We start from the raw sequence: 19,720 nt of genomic DNA on the forward strand, positions 1-19,720 counted from the left end.
GTCATGATCTAATAAACTTTATTTTTTAAAAATGACCATTTTTTTCCATTTTCTTTCCTAGGAAATTAAACCCTTTTAATTCATACCTACCCTCTACATAATGGTTATTGAATACTCCACAATATATTAAGTCTAGATGTTATGGTACATGCATACACTTTCAGGCTGTTTGATTACCCACGGTCACCAATACACGTAAATGGAAAAACAAAACGAAACGAGAGAAACAGAAAAAAAAAGAAGCTATGAAACTGTATAGGGCTGTAGATATACTTGTCTCAGCTGCGTTAGAGCGGGAAATCGGTCGCACTTCCCGCGGTTCCGTAAGTAAAGTCTAGGCTGTTCAAAAAAAAACTATGAACAGAGTAAAAATCCGGGACTGTTTCGAGGAGACTTTCGGAAGCGGACGCGGAAAACATCGTAAGTCTGTGTTGACCGAATTTTACCTGTCGCGGGGGGCGGGCGTCGGGGGAACCCCAGAATACTTGTTTTTTTGTGTTTTTTTTTTTGTTTTTTCTTTACAGTGCATTCCTTCCTCGTAAGTCTCGTTAAAACACTCGCTTTCTACCGGGGGAGTCGGGGGCCACGGGAGGTCTCCATCGCTGGCGGGGTGTGGGGGCGGGAGAGAAGCCTAACGTTCTTAAAGGATACCAGAAACATTGCTGGATATAATTTAAGATTAGTGTTTTCTCTTTCATAGAAAGAACGTACGTACATACTGGGACACGAGTACAGGTACAGTGAGTCTAGGTGTGCTAACGAAACGGGACCCATTCAAGTACAATAAAGATTTCTGCGCAAAATTAAAAACAAACTACATGAGATTAAAGCCTTAAAAATCATCGTTCTCAATCCGAATACGTGTTAAAAAAAAAAAAAAAGAAAAAATCGAAAGAAATGCGGAAGTGCTAGCTCACGTTTTTTTGTTTTTTTTTCCTTTTTTCTCTTTTTTCTTTTACCATGTTACAAAAGCAAATCGGTACCCATGTCCGTGAAGGCAGCGGGCGACGCCGCTCTGTCTGCTGAACGGTAAGACGGCGGAGGTCGGACTGCGGTCGTTTCGATGCGAGTTGTAAAAACGCCAGCTTGTCGGGGGGGTGGGTATCTGTACAAAATTGCAGCTTATTTGTCTTCACTTCTGTCCCTTCCCAGAGTCTTTCGCACAGTAATGCTAAAACGCCCAGTTCCATTATCCTGAGTCAACATATTGCCACTTTCTTTTTGGTAGGTTGAGCTTCCTAGTGTCGACGCCTTTTTTTTCCCGCGCATCCCCCCGGGAGGCGGCCTCTTCCTGCGGAAACGGGCGGGGGTTTGGGATCTTCTTCCTCCAAAAGAGAGTCCGGGCAGGTAACGGGAGGGGTGGGGGCGGGGGGGGGGGTCGCTCGGCGGCGGCGGGGGACTCTGCCTTCGGGAAGGGACTCAGTTGTGCTGCAACGTATTGGACTCTATAGGCGGAGCGGAGTCGTATAGCGTGTCCGTGTCGTGGGTGGGCTCGCCGGCTAACGTGCAGGGGTTGGACAGCGTCCCGGCCCCGCAGTCGCAGAAGAACCTAGACGGGGGGGACGGGGCGGGGGAGACACGGGGGGCCGCGTGAGCCGGGAGGGGGGAGGACCGGAGGCCGGGGAGAAGGAGGGAGGGAGGGAGGGAGGGAGCCGGCCCGGCCGCCCCGTCGGACCGTTACCTGTCGTGCCTGATGAACTCCACGTCGTGGCCCTGGTGGCACTTCTTGATGCAGTTGACGCAGATGGCGTTCCGGTCCGTGGTGTTGCAGGTGTGACACCTGCATTGGGGGGGGGAAGGAAGACGTCTAGCGCTTAGAACGGTGCTTCGCGCCTAGTAGGCGCTTAATAAACGCCGTTATTATTCACTCAGTCGTATTTCTTGAGCGCTTACTGCGTGCCCAGCACGGGACTGAGCGCTTGGGAAGTACGAGGGGGCGACAGATAAGAGACGGTCCCTACCCGACAACGGGCGCACAGCCTAGAAGGGGGAGACGGACAGCAAAACGTGGACGGGTGTCAAGTCGTCAGAATAAATAGAAATAAAGCTAGATGCCCAGCATTGACAAAATAGATGGAATAGTATGTACGTGCGAGTAAAATAGAGTAATAAGTCTGTACAAATGGATATACGGGTGCTGTGGAGAGGAGGAGAGGGAAAAGCCCCCGGCCCATCCCCTCTGCCCAGAGGGGATCGACCTTGGTGCGGAGAAGGCGCTCAGCGAGTACCGTTATTAGAGGGAGAGCTTGATGGACGGCGGGACTCCGCTCCCCCCGCCCCTCCGCCACCCCCGTCCCCGTTACCTGTAAAAGTCATGCATGGGGTAACTGGTGTAACTGGAGATCTTATAGAGACACTGGCCCCGGCTGACGGCCTTCTCGATGGCGTCTTGATTGTTCATTATTTTGTTATCTGCAAGGACAGGGCAAGGGATGCGGACGGGAGGGTCTCGCTGCCCCCCGCCCCCGCCTCTGGAGTTTTAAGTCCCGGGATCTCGCCCCCGAGGGCGGCCCCAGGAAGCTTGGGGACGGCGCCAAGCGCCTAGTCCAGTGCTCTGCACATGGTAAGCGCTCAATAAGTACGATTGAATGAATGAATCTAGGGGGGCTTCCTCTTGGACACGGGGCCTTCAGGATGGGGGGGTGGTGCCTAGCCCACCCCCCCAGGCCTCTCCAAACCCTCCTTCAGACTTCAGTCCGGGCCCGGGAGGCGGAAGGACCTGGGTTCTACTCCCGGCTCCGCCACTCGTCTGCTGTGTGGCCCTGGGGGAGTCACTTCCCTTCTCTGGGAAATGGGGATTAAGACTGGGAGCCCCGTGTCCAGCTCGGTTTGCTTGTATAATAATGATGGTATCTGTTAAACACTGACTCTGTGCACTGTTGTAAGCACGGGGGGGGACACAAGATCATCAGATTGTCCCATGGGGGGGGGGGGCTCACAGTCTTCACCCCCATTTTACAGCAGAGGGAACTGAGGCCCAGAGAATAATAATAATAATAATGGCATTTACTAAGCGCTTACTAGTTCTAAGCGCTGGGGAGGTTGCAAGGTGATCAGGTTGTCCCATGGGGGGCTCACAGTCTTCATCCCCATAATAATATTAATGGCATTTGTTAATAATAATAATGGCATTTATTAAGCACTTACTATGTGCAAAGCACTGTTCTAAGCTCTGGGGAGGTTACAAGGTGATCAGGTTGTCCCATGGGCTCAGTCTTCATCCCCATAATAATAATAATAATAATAATAATAATAATAATAATAATGGCATTTGTTAATAATGATAATGGCATTTACTAAGCGCTATGGGCAAAGCACTGTTCTAAGAACTGGGGAGATTACAAGGTGATCAGGTTGTCCCACGGGGGGCTCACAGTCTTCATCCCCATAATAATAATAATAATAATGGCATTTGTTAATAATAATGGCATTTACTAAGCACTTACTATGTGCAAAGCACATAGCTCTAAGCGCCGGGGAGGTTACAAGGTGATCAGGTGGTCCCACGGGGGCTCACAGTCTTCATCCCCATTTGACCGATGACATTTGCCAGAGAAGTCAAGTGACTTGCCCAGAGTCACCCAGCCAACGAGCGGCGGGGCCGGGATCGGACCCCACGGCCTCGGACTCCCGAGCCCGGGCTCCCTCCACTGAGCCACGCCGCTTCTCACCCCGGCGCTCAGTAAGGGCTTAACCGATACCTTTATTAGAAGAGGTGGCCACGGGCAATAAATAGCCCAAGGCGGCAAGTAAGGTGAAGGGGGAAGAGGGGAGCTCCCTAACTCTTCCCATCCACAGCCACCGCGACGCCACGCACCTTTCATCGTCACGTTCACGCCCGACGCGAGAAACAAGCCCCCGAACCGGTTGTTGAAGATCTGATTGCCTTCCAGCGTTGCGGTGGCGTGATTTGTGATCTCGATCCCTGCAGTGAAGGAAAACGGGGGGGGCTGAGCGACGAGCCTCGCCTCCTCCCCTCCCGGAGCAACCCCAAAGGATCGGGAGATGGGGGGGCCCCCACTGACCTGCGGCGAACCCGTCGAATATCCGGTTTTTCCTCAGGACGGGGTGGCTGTTGGTACTGATGAGGACGCCCGCCTGGGCGTTCCTGAAGATGTCGTTCTCTTCCAGGAGCCCTGCAACGGACCCCGCCACCCCGAATTGGGGTCCGCGCCAAAGGAGGGGTTCCCGTTCCCCATCCACGAGCCGCTCTTGGGCTCGGCGGGGGGCGGATTTGGAGGACGACCCGGAGCGGCGGCGGCGGCCCTTCTTCCCGCTCCGGCGTTGGGACCTGCCCCACGGCTTGGGTGAGGACTCTCTCTACATGTTGCCAATTTGTACTTCCCAAGCGCTTAGTCCAGTGCTCTGCACACAGGAAGCGCTCAATAAATACGACCGATGATGGTGACCGAACCTCCGCCCCCGGAGAGGAGACCCCTACCTCGCCCCCCGTTAAATATGCAGATGCCGCCATCTCGCCCGTCGTGGATCTTATTTCTTCGGAGGGTGGGGTTGCTGTCTGTCTTGATCCAGACGCCCGCCATCGCGTTATCGAAAATTTCATTGTCTTCTATACATCCCAGACCTGGGGAGAGGAAACGGAATAATGAGAAGGACGGTGCTTGTTAAGCGCGTAATCATAATGATGGTGTTAAGCGCTTACTATGTGCCAAGAACCGTTCTAAACGCCGAGGGAGATCTGCACACCGGTAAGCGCTCAGTAAATATAAATACGACTGAATGAATGCAAGGTAAACAGGTTGTCCCACGTGGGGCTCCCAGTCTTCCTCCCCATTTTACAGATGCAGTAGCTGAGGCCCAGAGAAGCCCCAAGTCCACCCGGCGGATGAGCGGGATTAGAACTCACGCCCTCCGACTCCCAAGCCCGGGCTCTTTCCACTAAGCCGCGCTTCTCTAGGTGCCAGGCGCTGTACTGAGCGCCACGGCGGAGACGAGTAAGTCGGGTTGGGCACAGTCCCTGCCCCACGTGGGGCTCACCGTCTCGATCCCCATTTTGCGGACGAGGTCACCGAGGCCCAGAGAAGTCTTTTAGACCGTGAGCCCACTGTTGGGTAGGGACCGTCTCTATATGTTGCCAACTTGGACTTCCCAAGCGCTTAGTCCAGTGCTCTGCACACAGTAAGCGCTCAATAAATACGACTGATGATGAAGTGGTGGGCCGGGGGAGAAAGACCCTCGTGACTGTGGGTAAGCCAGCCTAAACCCGCTTCCCTCCTCCCCGCCTGGAAGAGTACTAAGCTCTCCCGCCCTGAAAACGAAAGACCGGACTTACCGGAATTATACACGAGGATCCCTCCGTTCTGGCCGCCCCAGATTTTGTTGCGTCTAATTTTGGGGTTGCTTCCGGTTCTGCGGGCAAAAACGGTGAGAGCTGTTCGGACTGGACACTAGCCATAACTGCCAATTGCTCGGGAAACACCCTCTCCCAGAAAGATGATGATAATGACGGCATTTATTAAGCGCTCACTATGTGCAAAGCGCTGGGGAGCTTCGAAGGCGATCGGGTTGTCCCACGGGGGGGGCTCACGGCCTTAATCCCCATTTGACAGATGAGGGAACTGAGGCCCAGAGAAGTGAAGCGACTTGCCCAAAGTCACCCAGCCGACAACGGGCCCGCTGTCGGGTCGGGACCGTCTCTGTATGTTGCCAGCTTGTACTTCCCAAGCGCTCAGTACAGTGCTCTGCACACAGTAAGCGCTCGATAAATACAGTCTTTTAGACTGTGAGCCCGCTGTTGGGTGGGGACTGTCTCTATATGTTGCCAATTTGTACTTCCCAAGCGCCTAGTACAGTGCTCTGCACAGAGTAAACGCTCAGTAAATACGATTGATGATGATAAATACGACTGAATGAACGGGCGGGGCCGGGATTTGAACCCATGACCTTGGACTCCAAAGCCCGGGCTCTTTCCGCTGAGCCACGCTGCTTTTCAGGTGAAGACGGGCGGCCTAGTCTCGCTCTCCCTCGGGCAACCCCGTCGGGGCTGCGGAGGCCGTGGAAGTGGCAGCCCGCGGCTAGTTGGTCTCCCGGAGGAGTCGTGCGGGCCGGACAAACCTCTCCCTTCCGGGGAAAATCCCTTCTCCAAGGACGCCCCGTCCGCCGGAGGCCGGCTTCGGGTCCCGTTTCCCCGCAGAGGGGAGCCCGGCCCTTCACCTGATCTGAACCCCCGAGTACATGTGATTGTAGATGTCGTTGTCCTCCAGCACGCCGTGTCCGTTGTCGTAGAAGTAAACCCCGACCTGGAGCGGAAGACGGCGCCGAATGGAAAAGCCGGAGCGCACCCGGGCCCCGCCGGCGTCCCGGCCGGAGAGGGGGACCCCGGCCCCTACCTGTTTGCCGCTGTGTATTCGGTTTCTCCTCAGGACCGGGGTGCTGCCCGTCGTCACCCAGACCCCGGCCAGGGTGTTGCTGTACACCTCGTTCTCCTCGATCACTCCTTGCCCTTTCTCGTGCTGAAGGGGAGTCACGGGGGCCGCGGTTACGTTGGGGCCCGGCGAAGCCCCCCCAGGCCGAGGCCCGACCCCGTGGGGTCGCTCGGGCCCTTCCGGGGGGGCCCGACGGCTGTCGGGTGGGATCGGAGCGTTCCCGGGAAGGGGCTCGGGGGCGGGAGTCCGCGGCGCGGAAGAGCGTGGGGCCTATCGTTACGACTGCGGCCGAGGGCTCGCTACGGAAAAGGCCCTGAGGGGAGGACGCCCGGCAGGCCGACCAAAGCCCCCGGCCCTCAGATGATGATAATAATAATAATGGCATTTGTTAATAATAATAATAATGATGGTATTTGTTAAGCGCTTACTATGTGCAAAGCACTGTTCTAAGCGCTGGGGGGGATACAAGGTGATGAGGTTGTCCCCCGGGGGGCTCACAGTCTTAATCCCCATTTTCCAGATGAGGGAACTGTGGCTCAGAGAAGTGAAGCCACTTGCCCAAAGTCACCCAGCTGAGCCCGCTGTCGGGTAGGGACCGTCTCTATATGTTGCCAACTTGTACTTCCCAAGCGCTTAGTCCAGTGCTCTGCACACAGTAAGCGCTCAATAAATACGATTGATGATGAGAATTGGCGGAGCTGGGATTTGAACCCATGACCTCTGACTCCAAAGCCCGGGCTCTTTCCACTGAGCCTCGCTGCTTCTCTGTTAAGCACTTACTATGTGCCAAGCACTGTTCTAATCACTGGTGGGGGGAGAGATACAAGGTAATCAGGTTGCCCCGCTTGGGGCTCACAGTCTTCGTCCCCATTTTACAGATGAGGGAACTGAGGCCCAGAGAAGTTTAGTGACTTGCCCAAAGTCACACAGCTGACAAGTGGCGGAGCCGGGATTAGAACCCATGACCTCTGCCTCCAAAGCCTCAGCTGGACTTGTTGGGAAGTATGTTGCCAACTTGTACTTCCCAAGCGCTTAGTACAGTTCTCTGCACACAGTAAGCGCTCAATAAATACGATTGATTGACTGATTGAATGAACACAACCGGCCAGGGGCGAGGAGACCCGACCCGGTTTCCTGGAGGGGATGCTTCGGTTTGCCCGTCGGCTGTGGGCCCTAGTGAGGTCGGCGAGCCTGGGCTGGGGGAAGGAGGGGGTGGATCTGGATTCGAAACCCGCCCCGAGCGGCTGCCGAGTCGCTCGGCTTAGTCCAACGGGGCCTCGGTGACCGAGAGCAGAGAGCCAGAACGCCCCTTGGCCAAATCAAGGCCGGAGGGCAGAAGCCCAGAGGCTCCCGAGGCCGTCGGTGCCAACTCACCACGTAGATCCCTCCGTGCTGCCCGTCGTGGATCTTGTTGTGTCGGACGATGGGGCAGCTGTTTGTTCGGATCTGAATCCCGGCAAGCGCGTTGCCTGTCGGGAAGGGGGACGGGGACACTCAGGATCCTCCCTCACAGCGGGACGGGGGTTTGGCGGGGTGGGCGGCAGCGAGGTGACCCTCCTCGGGACGGCCTACGAGACCCAGCAGTCGGGGAGGGGGCTCGGGCCCAGAGAGGGGAGAAGCACGTGGGGGGCGGCGACGGTGGGGGGGCTTCAGAGACGGGCCCACCGTCCTCTAGCTAGGGTGACCGGGGAGGGGGAAGGGCTCGAGCTGACCGTAAATATCATTTCCTTCGATGAGGCCTCGCCCGTCTCCGAAGATGTAAACTCCTCCTTGGTTTCCATTAAAGATGGAATTGCCCCTGAAAGGGAAACGGCGCACATCACAGGACAAGAGCGAGCATCCGGGGGCCCGGGAAGCCGGTGCGGGATCGGCTCCCGGCCTCCCACGGCCCACGCTTCCTTCCCCCTCCTCAAAGACCCTCCGGCGGGAACTCCCGCGATCCGTCCTCTCCCCTCTCCTCCTCCTGGCTCCTCTCCCAGCACACCCCAGCTGGCCATCTTCCCTCCCCTGACGCCAGCCCCCTCGCGCCGCCTCCCACCGAGGTCCCGTCCGCCCGTCTTCCGAGATCTCCCTCCCTCTTGAAATCCGGGAAAACCCCTGCTCTCCCCCGTTTTCCAAGGGGCCTCTTCTGAAACCCCACCTCCTCCGGGAGGCCTTCCTCGATTAACCTCCGATGTCCCCCAGGCACTCCAAAACCAGGGGGGAAAGCCGGGTGCGTCTGAGCACCCACTGGTGGGTAGGGACTGTCTCTATATGGTGCCACCTTGTACTTCCCAAGCGCTTAGTACAGTGCTCTGCACACAGTAAGCGCTCAATACGATTGATTGATTGACTGAGCAGAACTCTGGCCCGATGGAAGCCGCCCGCCGCTGCCCGGGCACGGAGGGAAACAGAGTCCCAGGCCCGGGGAGGTTGCCAGGTGGCCCGGGCTGCGCCTCGGGGCCTTTCTGGAGATGCCACTTCTCCAGACAGCCCGCCACCCTGCTTCTCCCCTTCCCCGGGCCCCCCGAGGGCAAACATTCCCCTCGGGATAGGAACAGGAGCGGGACGGGACAGAGGACGGTCGCCCTGCGGACCCCGCTGCCCCCTCGCCCCGGTCACCGGACTGACCGGCGCTAGGAAAACCGTGGCCGGCAGCGGGGGACGGCGGGAGGGCCTCGGGCTGCCCCCGGGCCCCGGTACCTTATTGTCGGGTCGCTGTTGGAGGTGATCCAGACGCCTGCAAAGTTGTTCGCGTAGATCTTGTTCTCGATGAACTGCCCGCGGCCTTTCTCGTGGACGTAGATGCCGCCCGTCTGGCCGTGGTGGATCTCGCAGCGCACGACCGTGGGGTTGGCGTACGCTTTCACCTCGAAGCCCGCGATGCGATTCCTGTGGATGTTGCAGCTCTCGAAGTAGCCCTGGGAAGACGGAGCCGGGACCGGGTGAGCGCTGTTGCCCGCTAATAAGACTGTGAGCCCGCCGCTGGGCAGGGACCGTCTCTATATGCTGCCAATTTGGACTTCCCAAGCGCTTAGTACAGTGCTCTGCACACAGTAAGCGCTCAATACGATCGAATGAATGAACAACCCATCGCTCCGCGGCCCTCGCCGGACGGCTTCGGGGGAAAAATGGTTTTCCGCAACCAATCCTAGCTCTTTCCTTTCGATCATTCCGGGCTCGAGGCTGATTGATTAAGGGTTTTCCTGTCTAGAATAATGATAACGATGGTGTTTATTAAGCGCTTGCTATCTGCAAAGCACTGTTCTAAGTGCTGGGGAGGATACAAGGTGATCAGGTGGTCCCATGGGGGGCTCACGGTCTTCATCCCCATTTTCCAGATGAGGTCACTGAGGCCCAGAGAAGGGAAGTGACTTGCCCAAAGTCACCCAGCTGACAGTTGGCGGAGCCGGGATTTGAACCCACGACCTCTGGCCATAATAATAATAATAATGATGGCATTTATTAAGCGCTTACTATGTGCAGAGCACTGTTCTAAAAGCTGGGGGGATACAAGGTAATCAAGTTGTCCCACATGGGGCTCACAGTCTTAATCCCCATTTTACAGATGAGGTAACTGAGGCTCAGAGAAGTGAAGTGACTTGCCCAAGGTCACACAGCAGACATGGGGTAGAGTCAGGACACGAACCCACGACCTCTGACTCCAAAGCCCGGGCTCTTTTCCACTGAGCCACGCTGCTATCCCCACGCATGCTATGTCATGGAGAAAGTCGGCGGCCGTCCACCCGCTTCCCGCCTCTCTCCCGTTCCCCGGGCCGACGGATCCCGGCTTTCCGGGATCCCGAGGGCAGAGCGCCCGCCCGCAGGGGTTGGCCGGGAGGAGACCGCCCGCCCGCCCCCGGCCCCCCGCCTCACCATGCCGTGATCGAACGTGAACACCCCGACGTCGCGCCCGTGGTGGATGTGATTCCGTCGGATGATGGGGTTTCCGTGGTTCTTGACCCAGATGCCCGCCAGGGCGTTGTTGGAGATCTCGTTGTCCTCGTAGATCCCCTGCCGCGGACCGCTGGCGGTCAACACCCCGGGAACCCGCCCGCCGGCCCGCCCCCCGCCCGAAACCGGGGGAGGAGGAGGAGGAGGAGGAGCGGGATCGGGACCGGGACCTCACCTGCGCGTGGTCGGTGATGTAGAGCCCGACGTTCTCGCAGTCGCTGATGTTGCAGTGCTTGATGGTGGGACAGGCCCCCTGGCCGCTGACGCACACCGCCGACCCAACTAGTGACAAGCATCGGCACCGCGCTAGTTGTCAAAAGGGCTGGCCGCGCGCCGGGCGCTGTACTAAGCGCCGGGGTAGACAGCGAGGGGATGGGGTCGGCCCGAGGCCCCGGCCCCCACGGGGCTCCCTGTCGACCCCCGTTTTCCCGATGAGGAGGCCCGGAGCAGTGACTTGCTCAAGGTGGTCCAGCAGACGGTGGCAGAGCCGGGATTATCATTATCATTATCATATTATATTACTATTATCATTAATATTATATTATATTTTAATATTAAATGCGCATAATATAGAACATGTTATAATATAATCATATGATAATATTATATAATATATTAGCATGTTATATTAAATATAACATGTTAATATCATATATTATATATTATTATAATTATAATAATTAATGATGATTGTTAATAGTATAATATATGTGTATATGTATAATATAATAATAATAATAATATAATAATTGTTTTAGACTGTGAGCCCACTGTTGGGTAGGGACTGTCTCTATGTGTTGCCAATTTGTACTTCCCAAGCGCTTAGTACAGTGCTCTGCACATAGTAAGCGCTCAATAAATACGATTGATGATGATATTAAATATAATAATGGTATGAGAGCTCACCTCCTCCAGGAGGCCTTCCTAGACTGAGCCCCCTTCTTCCTCTCCCCCTCCTCATCCCCCCCGCCTTACCTCCTTCCCTTCTCCACAGCACCTATATATATGTATATATGTTTGTATGTATTTACTACTCTATTTATTTACCTTACTTGTACATATCTATTCTATTTATCTTATTTTGTTAATATGTTTGGTTTTGTCCGCTGCCTCCCCCTTCTAGCCTGTGAGCCCACAGTTGGGTAGGGACTGTATCTATGTGCTGCCAACTTGTACTTTCCCAAGCGCTTAGTACAGCGCTCTGCACACGGTAAGCGCTCAATAAATACCACTGATTGATTGATTGATCATCTCTATGTGTTGCCAACTTGGACTTCCCAAGCACTTAGCCCAGTGCTCTGCACACAGTAAGTGCTCAATAAATACGATTGATTGATTGATTGATTAAGCTCTAAGCCTGGGGAGGTTACAAGGTGATCAGGTTGTCCCACGGGGGGGCTCCCGGTCTCCAGCCCCATTTTACAGGTGAGGGAACCGAGGCCCAGAGAAGCGAAGTGACTCGCCCATTTGAACCCATGACCTCGGACTCCACGCTGCTTCTCATCATCATCATCATCATCAATCGTATCTATTGAGCGCTTACTATGTGCAGAGCACTGTACTAAGCGCTTGGGAAGTCCAAATTGGCAACATCTAGAGACGGTCCCTACCCAACAGTGGGCTCACAGTCTAAAAGGGGGAGACAGAGAACAAAACCAAACATACTAACAAAATAAAATAAATAGAATAGATATGGACAAATAAAATAGAGTAATAAATACGTACAAACATATATACATATATACAGGATTAGATAGGTTCTCAGATTAGAACCCAGGTCTTTCGGGCTCCCCCAGGCCCGGGCTCTAACGGGGAGAGGGAATCTGGGCTGCCGCGCCAACGGAGCTGGGGGGGACGCTCCCCTGCGGGCCGGGGTGCGAGGGCGCGCGACTCACCCGTGCAGGTGCTTCGGATGATGCCGTGGTCTACTATGGGGCTGCAGTTGACGGTGATCTCCAGGCAGTGATGCGCGTTGTGGTGCTGGGCGGATTTGTCGTCGGGGTTGAACTGCAACGAGACGCGAGCCTTGAGCGTCTTGTTGGGTCGGGACCGTCTCTAGATGTTGCCAACTTGGACTTCCCAAGCGCTTAGTGCAGTGCTCTGCACACGGTAAGCGCTCAATAAATACGACGGATTGATTGAGGGCCGGGGGCGGCGGGGGACGGAAGGGGTCGGGCCGCTCACCCTGATGGTCATGTACCCGACGTAGGCGTCCTCGGAGCCTTCCATGAAGACGAAGGTCGAATCTCTAGTGTTCTCGATGATGACTTTGTCCGCCACTTTTCCAGGGGCTGGAGACACACACACAGACAGACAGACAGAGAGGGAGGGAGAAAGAGAGGCGGAGGGAGAAAAACACACACACACAAGGTGTAAATAATAATAATAATCTGTGGTATTTCTTAAGCGCTTAGAGAAGCAGCATTGCTCAGTGGGGAGAGAAGCACACACACACACACACACACACACATGAGGTGTAAATAATAATGATAATCTGTGGTATTTCTTAAGCGCTTAGAGAAGCAGCACTGCTCAGTGGGGAGAGAAACACACACACACACACACACACACACACGAGCTGTAAATAATAATCTGGTATTAAGCGCTTAGAGAAGCAGCATTGCTCAGTGGGGAAAGAAACACACACACGAGTTGTAAATAATAGTAATAATAATCTGTGGTATTTCTTAAGCGCTTAGAGAAGCAGCATTGCTCAGTGGAGAGAGAAGCACACACACACACACACACACACACACGAGTTGTAAATAATAATAATCTGTGGTATTTCTTCAGCGCTTAGAGAAGCAGCACTGCTCAGTGGGGAGAGAAACACACACACACACGAGTTGTAAATAATAATAATAATCTGTGGTATTTCTTAAGCACTTAGAGAAGCAGCATTGCTCAGTGGGGAGAGAAACACACACACACACACGAGTGGTAAATAATAATAATAATAATCTGTGGTATTTCTTTAGCGCTTAGAGAAGCAGCACTGCTCAGTGGGGAGAGAAACACACACACACACGAGTTGTAAATAATAATAATAATCTGTGGTATTTCTTAAGCACTTAGAGAAGCAGCATTGCTCAGTGGGGAGAGAAACACACACACACACACGAGTGGTAAATAATAATAATAATAATCTGTGGTATTTCTTTAGCGCTTAGAGAAGCAGCACTGCTCAGTGGGGAGAGAAACACACACACACACGAGTTGTAAATAATAATAATAATCTGTGGTATTTCTTAAGCACTTAGAGAAGCAGCACTGCTCAGTGGGGAGAGAAACACACACGAGTTGTAAATAATAATAATAATAATAATCTGGTATTTCTTTAGCGCTTAGAGAAGCAGCACTGCTCAGTGGGGAGAGAAACACACACACACACGAGTTGTAAATAATAATAATAATCTGTGGCATTTCTTAAGCACTTAGAGAAGCAGCACTGCTCAGTGGGGAGAGAAACACACACACACACACGAGTTGTAAATAATAATAATAATAATCTGTGGTATTTCTTCAGCGCTTAGAGAAGCAGCACTGCTCAGTGGGGAGAGAAACACACACACACACACACACACACGAGTGGTAAATAATAATAATAATAATAATAATCTGTGGTATTAAGCGCTTAGAGAAGCAGCACTGCTCAGTGGGGAGAAAAACACACACACACACATGTCGTAAATAATAATAATAATCTGTGGTATTTCTTAAGCGCTTAGAGAAGCAGCATTGCTCAGTGGGGAGAGAAACACACACACGAGTTGTAAATAATAATAATAATAATCTGTGGTATTTCTTAAGCGCTTAGAGAAGCAGCACTGCTCAGTGGGGAGAGAAACACACACACACACACACACGAGTTGTAAATAATAATCTGTGGTATTTCTTAAGCGCTTAGAGAAGCAGCATTGCTCAGTGGGGAGAGAGAGACACACACACACACACACACACACACGAGTTGTAAATAATAATAATAATCTGTGGTATTTCTTAAGCGCTTAGAGAAGCAGCATTGCTCAATGGGAAGAGAAACACACACACACACACACATGAGGTGTAAATAATAATAATAATCTGTGGTATTTCTTTAGCGCTTAGAGAAGCAGCACTGCTCAGTGGGGAGAGAAACACACACACACACGAGTTGTAAATAATAATCTGTGGTATTTCTTAAGCACTTAGAGAAGCAGCATTGCTCAGTGGGGAGAGAAACACACACACGAGTTGTAAATAATAATAATAATCTGTGGTATTTCTTAAGCGCCTAGAGAAGCAGCACTGCTCAGTGGGGAGAGAAACACACACACACACACACACACATGAGTGGTAAATAATAATAATAATAATCTGTGGTATTTCTTAAGCGCTTAGAGAAGCAGCATTGCTCAGTGGGGAGAGAAACACACACACACACACACACGAGACACACACACACGAGTTGTAAATAATAATAATAATCTGTGGTATTAAGCGCTTAGAGAAGCAGCACTGCTCAGTGGGGAGAGAAACACACACATACACACGAGTTGTAAATAATAATAATAATAATCTGTGGTATTTCTTGAGCGCTTGGAGAAACAGCACTGCTCAGTGGGGAGAGAAACACACACACACACACACACACACGAGTTGTAAATAATAATAATAATCTGTGGTATTTCTTAAGCGCTTAGAGAAGCAACACTGCTCAGTGGGGAGAGAAACACACACACACACACACACACACGAGTTGTAATTAATAATAATAATAATAATCTGTGGTATTTCTTAAGCGCTTAGAGAAGCAACACTGCTCAGTGGGGAGAGAAACACACACACACACACACACACACACACACACGAGTTGTAATTAATAATAATAATAATCTGTGGTATTTCTTAAGCGCTTACAGAAGCAGCATTGCTCAGTGGAAAGAGCCAGGGCTTTGGAGTCACAGGTCATGGGTTCAAATCCCAGCTCCGCCTCCCCCTCCCCACAGCACCTGTATATATGTATGTACGGATTCATTACTCTATTTATTGATGCATTTTCCTTGTACATACTTATTCTATTTATTTTATTCTGTTCATATGTTTTGTTTTGTTGTCTGTCTCCCCCTTCTAGCCTGTGAGCCCGCTGTCGGGTAGGGACCGTCTCTAGATGTTGCCAACTTGGACTTCCCAAGCGCTTAGTACCTGTATACATGTATATATGTTTGTACGGATTTATTATTCTATTTGTTGATTTATTTTCCCTGTACATATTTATTCTATTTATTTTATTCTGTTAATATGTTTTGTTTTGTTCTCTGTCTCCCCCTTCTAGACAGAGAGCCCACTCTTGGGTAGGGACTGTCTCTACATGTTGCCAACTTGTACTTCCCAAGCGCTTAGTACAGTGCTCTGCACACAGTAAGCGCTCAATAAATACGATTGATTGATTGTACATATTTATTCTATTTATTTTATCCTGTTAATATGTTTTGTTTTGTTCTCTGTCTCCCCGTTCTAGACTGTGAGCCCACTGTTTGGTAGGGACTGTCTCTATATGTTGTCAACTTGTACTTCCCAAGCGCTTATTACAGTGCTCTGCACACAGTAAGCACTCAATAAATATGGTTGAATGAATGAATGAATGAAATAATAATAATCTGTGGTATTCCTTAAGCGCTTACAGAAGCAGCATTGCTCAGTGGAAAGAGCCAGGGCTTTGGAGTCACAGGTCATGGGTTCAAATCCCAGCTCTGCCTCCCCCTCCCCATAGCACCTGTATAATATGTATATATGTTTGTATGGATTTATTACTCTATTTACTGATTTATTTTACTTGTACATATTTATCCTATGTATTTTATTTGGTTTATATGTTTTGTTTTGTTGTCTGTCTCCCCCTTCTAGACTGTGAGCCCGCTTTTGGGTAGGGACTGTCTCTATGTGTTGCAAATTTGTACTTCCCAAGCGCTTAGTACAGTGCTCTGCACACAGTAAGCGTTCAATAAATACAACTGAATGAAGGAATGGTCAGCTGTGTGACTTAGGGCAAGTCACTTCACTTCTCTGGGCCTCAGTTCCCTCATCTGGAAAATGGGGATTAAGACCGTGGGGCAACCTGATCACCTTGTAACCTCCCCAGTGCTTAGAACAGTGCTTTGCACATAGTAAGCGCTTAATAAATGCCATTATTAGTATCATTGTTATTACATGCCAGGCCCTGTTCTAAGCACTGGGGTGGATACAAGCAAATCGGGTTGGACGCGGTCCCCGTCACTCGCTCATTCAATCGTATTTAGTCATTCATTCGATCTTATTTATTGAGCGTTTACAGTGTGCAGAGCACTGTACTAAGCGCTTGGGAAGTACAAGTCGGCAACATAGAGAGACGGTCCCTACCCAACAACGGGCTCACAGTCTAGGAGTGCTTACTGTGTGCAGAGCACTGTACTAAGCTCTTGGGAAGGGGCTCACCGTCTTAATCTCCATTCATTCATTCAATCGTATTTATTGAGCGCTTACTGTGTGCAGAGCACTGTACTAAGCGCTTGGGAAGTACAAGTCAGCAACATATAGAGACGGTCCCTACCCAAAAACGGGCTCACAGTCTAGAAGGGGGAGACAGACAACAAAACATGTAGACAGGTGTCAAAACCGTCAGAATAAACAGAATTAGAGCTATATGCACAGCATTAATAAAATAGAGTAGAATAATAGAATAATAGAATAATAATAGAATAAGAATAGAATTAGAATAGAATAATAGAATAATAAAATCTCCATTTTACAGATGAGATCACTGAGGCACAGGGAAGTGAAGTGACTCGCCCAAGGTCGCGCAGCAGGCGAGAGGCGGAGCTGGGATTGGAACCCAGGTCCTTCTGATTCCCAAGCCGGGGCTCTCCAGGCCACGCTGTAAAGGCCTGTGGCCTGGCCGGGATCCATCAGGGAATTCTCAAGGGGAATTCTCAAGGAAGAAGAAAAGACGAGTCCACCCGAGGAGAGGTTCTCAACTCTTAACTTTCTTTTTAGCCCAACCGGCCGTCTAGGACAGTAGAGAAGCAGCGTGGCTCAGTGGGAAGAGCCCAGACTTTGGAGTCAGAGGTCACGGGTTCAAATCCCGGCTCCGCCAATTGTCAGCTGGGTGACTTTGGGCAAGTCGCTTCACTTCTCTGGGCCTCAGTTCCCTCATCTGTCAAATGGGGATGAAGACTGTGAGCTCCCCGTGGGGGGACCTCATCACCTTGTAACCTCCCCAGCGCTTAGAACAGTGCTTTGCACATAGTAAGCGCTTAACAAATGCCATTATTATTATTATTATTATCCTCTGGGCCTGTTACCTCATCTGTAAAATGGGGATAAAGACTGTGAGCCCCACGTAGGACAGTCTGATCACCTTGGAACCTCCCCAGCGCTTAGAACAGTGCTTTGCACATAGTAAGCGCTTAACAAATGCCATTATTATTATTATTACTATTCTCTGGGCCTCAGTGACCTCATCTGGAAAATGGGGATGAAGACTGTGAGCCCCACGTGGGACAGTCTGATCACCTTGTAACCCCCCCAGTGCTTAGAACAGTGCTTTGCACATAGTAAGTGCTTAACAAATGCCATTATTATTATTATTATTATTATTATTATTATTATTATTATTCTCTGGGCCTCAGTGACCTCATCTGTAAAATGGGGATGAAGACTGTGAGCCCCACGTGGGACAATCTGATCACCTTGTAACCTCCCCAGCGCTTAGAACAGTGCTTTGCACATAGTAAGCGCTTAACAAATGCCATCATCATTATTATTATTATTATTATTATTATTCTTACTTTGGGCAGCTTCTCTGGGCCTCAGCTCCCTCATCTGGAAAATGGGGACTGAGACTGTGAACCCCCACCGTGGGACCAACTGATCACCTTGTAACCGCCCCAGTGCTTAGAACAGTGCTTTGCACATAGTAAGTGCTTAATAAATGCCATCATTATTATTATTATGGGGAGAGGCATGGATCTGATTGATAACGGCAGCAGTAGTGGTAGTAATAATAATGAATTTATTTTATTTTATTTTGTTAATATGCTTTGTTTTGTTGTCTGTCTCCCCCTTCTAGACCGTGAGCCCACTGTTGGGTAGGGACCGTCTCTAGATGTTGCCAACTTGGACTTCCCAAGCGCTTAGTCCAGTGCTCTGCACACAGTAAGCACTCAATAAATACGATTGATTGATTGATTGATTGATTGACTACTAATAATCGTAAGCTTCGGGCTCATTTACAGTCGAGAAGACACCAAGATCACAGAACAGACCGGGGGCTGAGCCCTCCTCCCAGATTCATTCCTCCTCTCCCCCCCGCCTTACCTCCTTCCTCTCCCCACAGCACCTGTATATATGTATATATGTTTGTACGGATTTATTACCCTATTTATTTTATTTGTACTATGTACAAAGCTTACTCTATGTACGAAGCTTACTATGTGGCCAACTTGTAATAATAATAATGGCATTTATTAAGTGCTTACTGTATGCAAAGCACTGTACTAAGCACTGGGGAATTTACAAGGTGATCAGGTTGTCCCACGTGGGGCTCACGGTCTTCATCCCCATTTTGCAGAGGAGGTAACTGAGGCCCAGAGAAGTGAAGTGACTTGCCCAAGGTCACACAGGTGACAGGCGGTGGAGGAGGATTCGAACCCCTGATGTCTGACTCAAATGCCTGGGCTCTTGCCACTGAACCACACTGCTTCTCTATACTGTACTATACTGTAGTGTAATATACTATATACTATCCTATTCCCAAGCGTTTAGTACAGTGCTCTGCACACAGTAAGCGCTCAATAAATACGACATGCCATCATCATCATCATCTGATGATGAGTTTGAGGGGTATTTACTACCTGTCAGGCGCTGTAGGGGGTAGTTAGTCTAGGATAGGTAGATACCTGTAGATATGTATGTATGTTTGCACATATTTATTACTCTTTATTTTACCTGTACATATCTATTCTATTTATTTTATTTTGTTAGTATGTTTGGTTTTGTTCTCTGTCTCCCCCTTCTAGACTGCGAGCCCGCTGTTGGGTAGGGACCGTCTCTATATGTTGCCAACTTGTACTTCCCAAGCGCTTAGTACAGTGTTCTGCACACAGTAAGCGCTCAATACAATTGAATGAATGAATGAATTTATTCTATTGACTTTCTTTTGTTAATATGTTCTGTTTTGTTGTCCGTCTCCCCCTTCTAGACTGTGAGCCCGCTGTCGGGTAGGGACCGTCTCTAGATGTTGCCACCTTGGACTTCCCAAGCGCTTAGTCCGGCGCTCTGCACACAGTAAGCGCTCAATAAATACGACTGAATGAATGACTGAATGAATTCCGTCACCCTGTCCTGCCTTGCCGACAGAGATCCGACGCCCGGACGCAACCACC

General features: G+C 50.9%; 1 protein-coding gene across 2 annotated transcripts in view; it reads right to left on the bottom strand.

The window, feature by feature from the left end:
- Window position 1: 1 nt before the first annotated feature.
- FBXO11 (F-box protein 11) overlaps window positions 2–19,720 on the bottom strand; it is a 91,468-nt gene continuing 71,749 nt past the window's right edge. For both annotated transcript variants that reach the window (XM_038751069.1, XM_038751068.1), the window contains exons 8-23: window positions 12,504–12,610; window positions 12,215–12,326; window positions 10,495–10,601; window positions 10,242–10,379; window positions 9,069–9,286; window positions 8,099–8,184; window positions 7,761–7,855; window positions 6,351–6,473; window positions 6,175–6,260; window positions 5,294–5,370; window positions 4,442–4,585; window positions 4,026–4,136; window positions 3,818–3,925; window positions 2,304–2,412; window positions 1,682–1,780; window positions 2–1,549 (exon numbers count right to left, since the gene is read on the bottom strand). In XM_038751069.1, the coding sequence (XP_038606997.1) occupies window positions 1,420–1,549; window positions 1,682–1,780; window positions 2,304–2,412; window positions 3,818–3,925; window positions 4,026–4,136; window positions 4,442–4,585; window positions 5,294–5,370; window positions 6,175–6,260; window positions 6,351–6,473; window positions 7,761–7,855; window positions 8,099–8,184; window positions 9,069–9,286; window positions 10,242–10,379; window positions 10,495–10,601; window positions 12,215–12,326; window positions 12,504–12,610 (1,850 nt within the window). In that variant the 3' untranslated portion in view covers window positions 2–1,419. The remainder of the gene's footprint in view (window positions 1,550–1,681; window positions 1,781–2,303; window positions 2,413–3,817; window positions 3,926–4,025; window positions 4,137–4,441; window positions 4,586–5,293; window positions 5,371–6,174; window positions 6,261–6,350; window positions 6,474–7,760; window positions 7,856–8,098; window positions 8,185–9,068; window positions 9,287–10,241; window positions 10,380–10,494; window positions 10,602–12,214; window positions 12,327–12,503; window positions 12,611–19,720) is intronic.

Source organism: Tachyglossus aculeatus, chromosome 9 (assembly GCF_015852505.1).
Source record: "Tachyglossus aculeatus isolate mTacAcu1 chromosome 9, mTacAcu1.pri, whole genome shotgun sequence".
In the NCBI taxonomy this organism is placed as follows: Eukaryota; Metazoa; Chordata; class Mammalia; order Monotremata; family Tachyglossidae; genus Tachyglossus; species Tachyglossus aculeatus.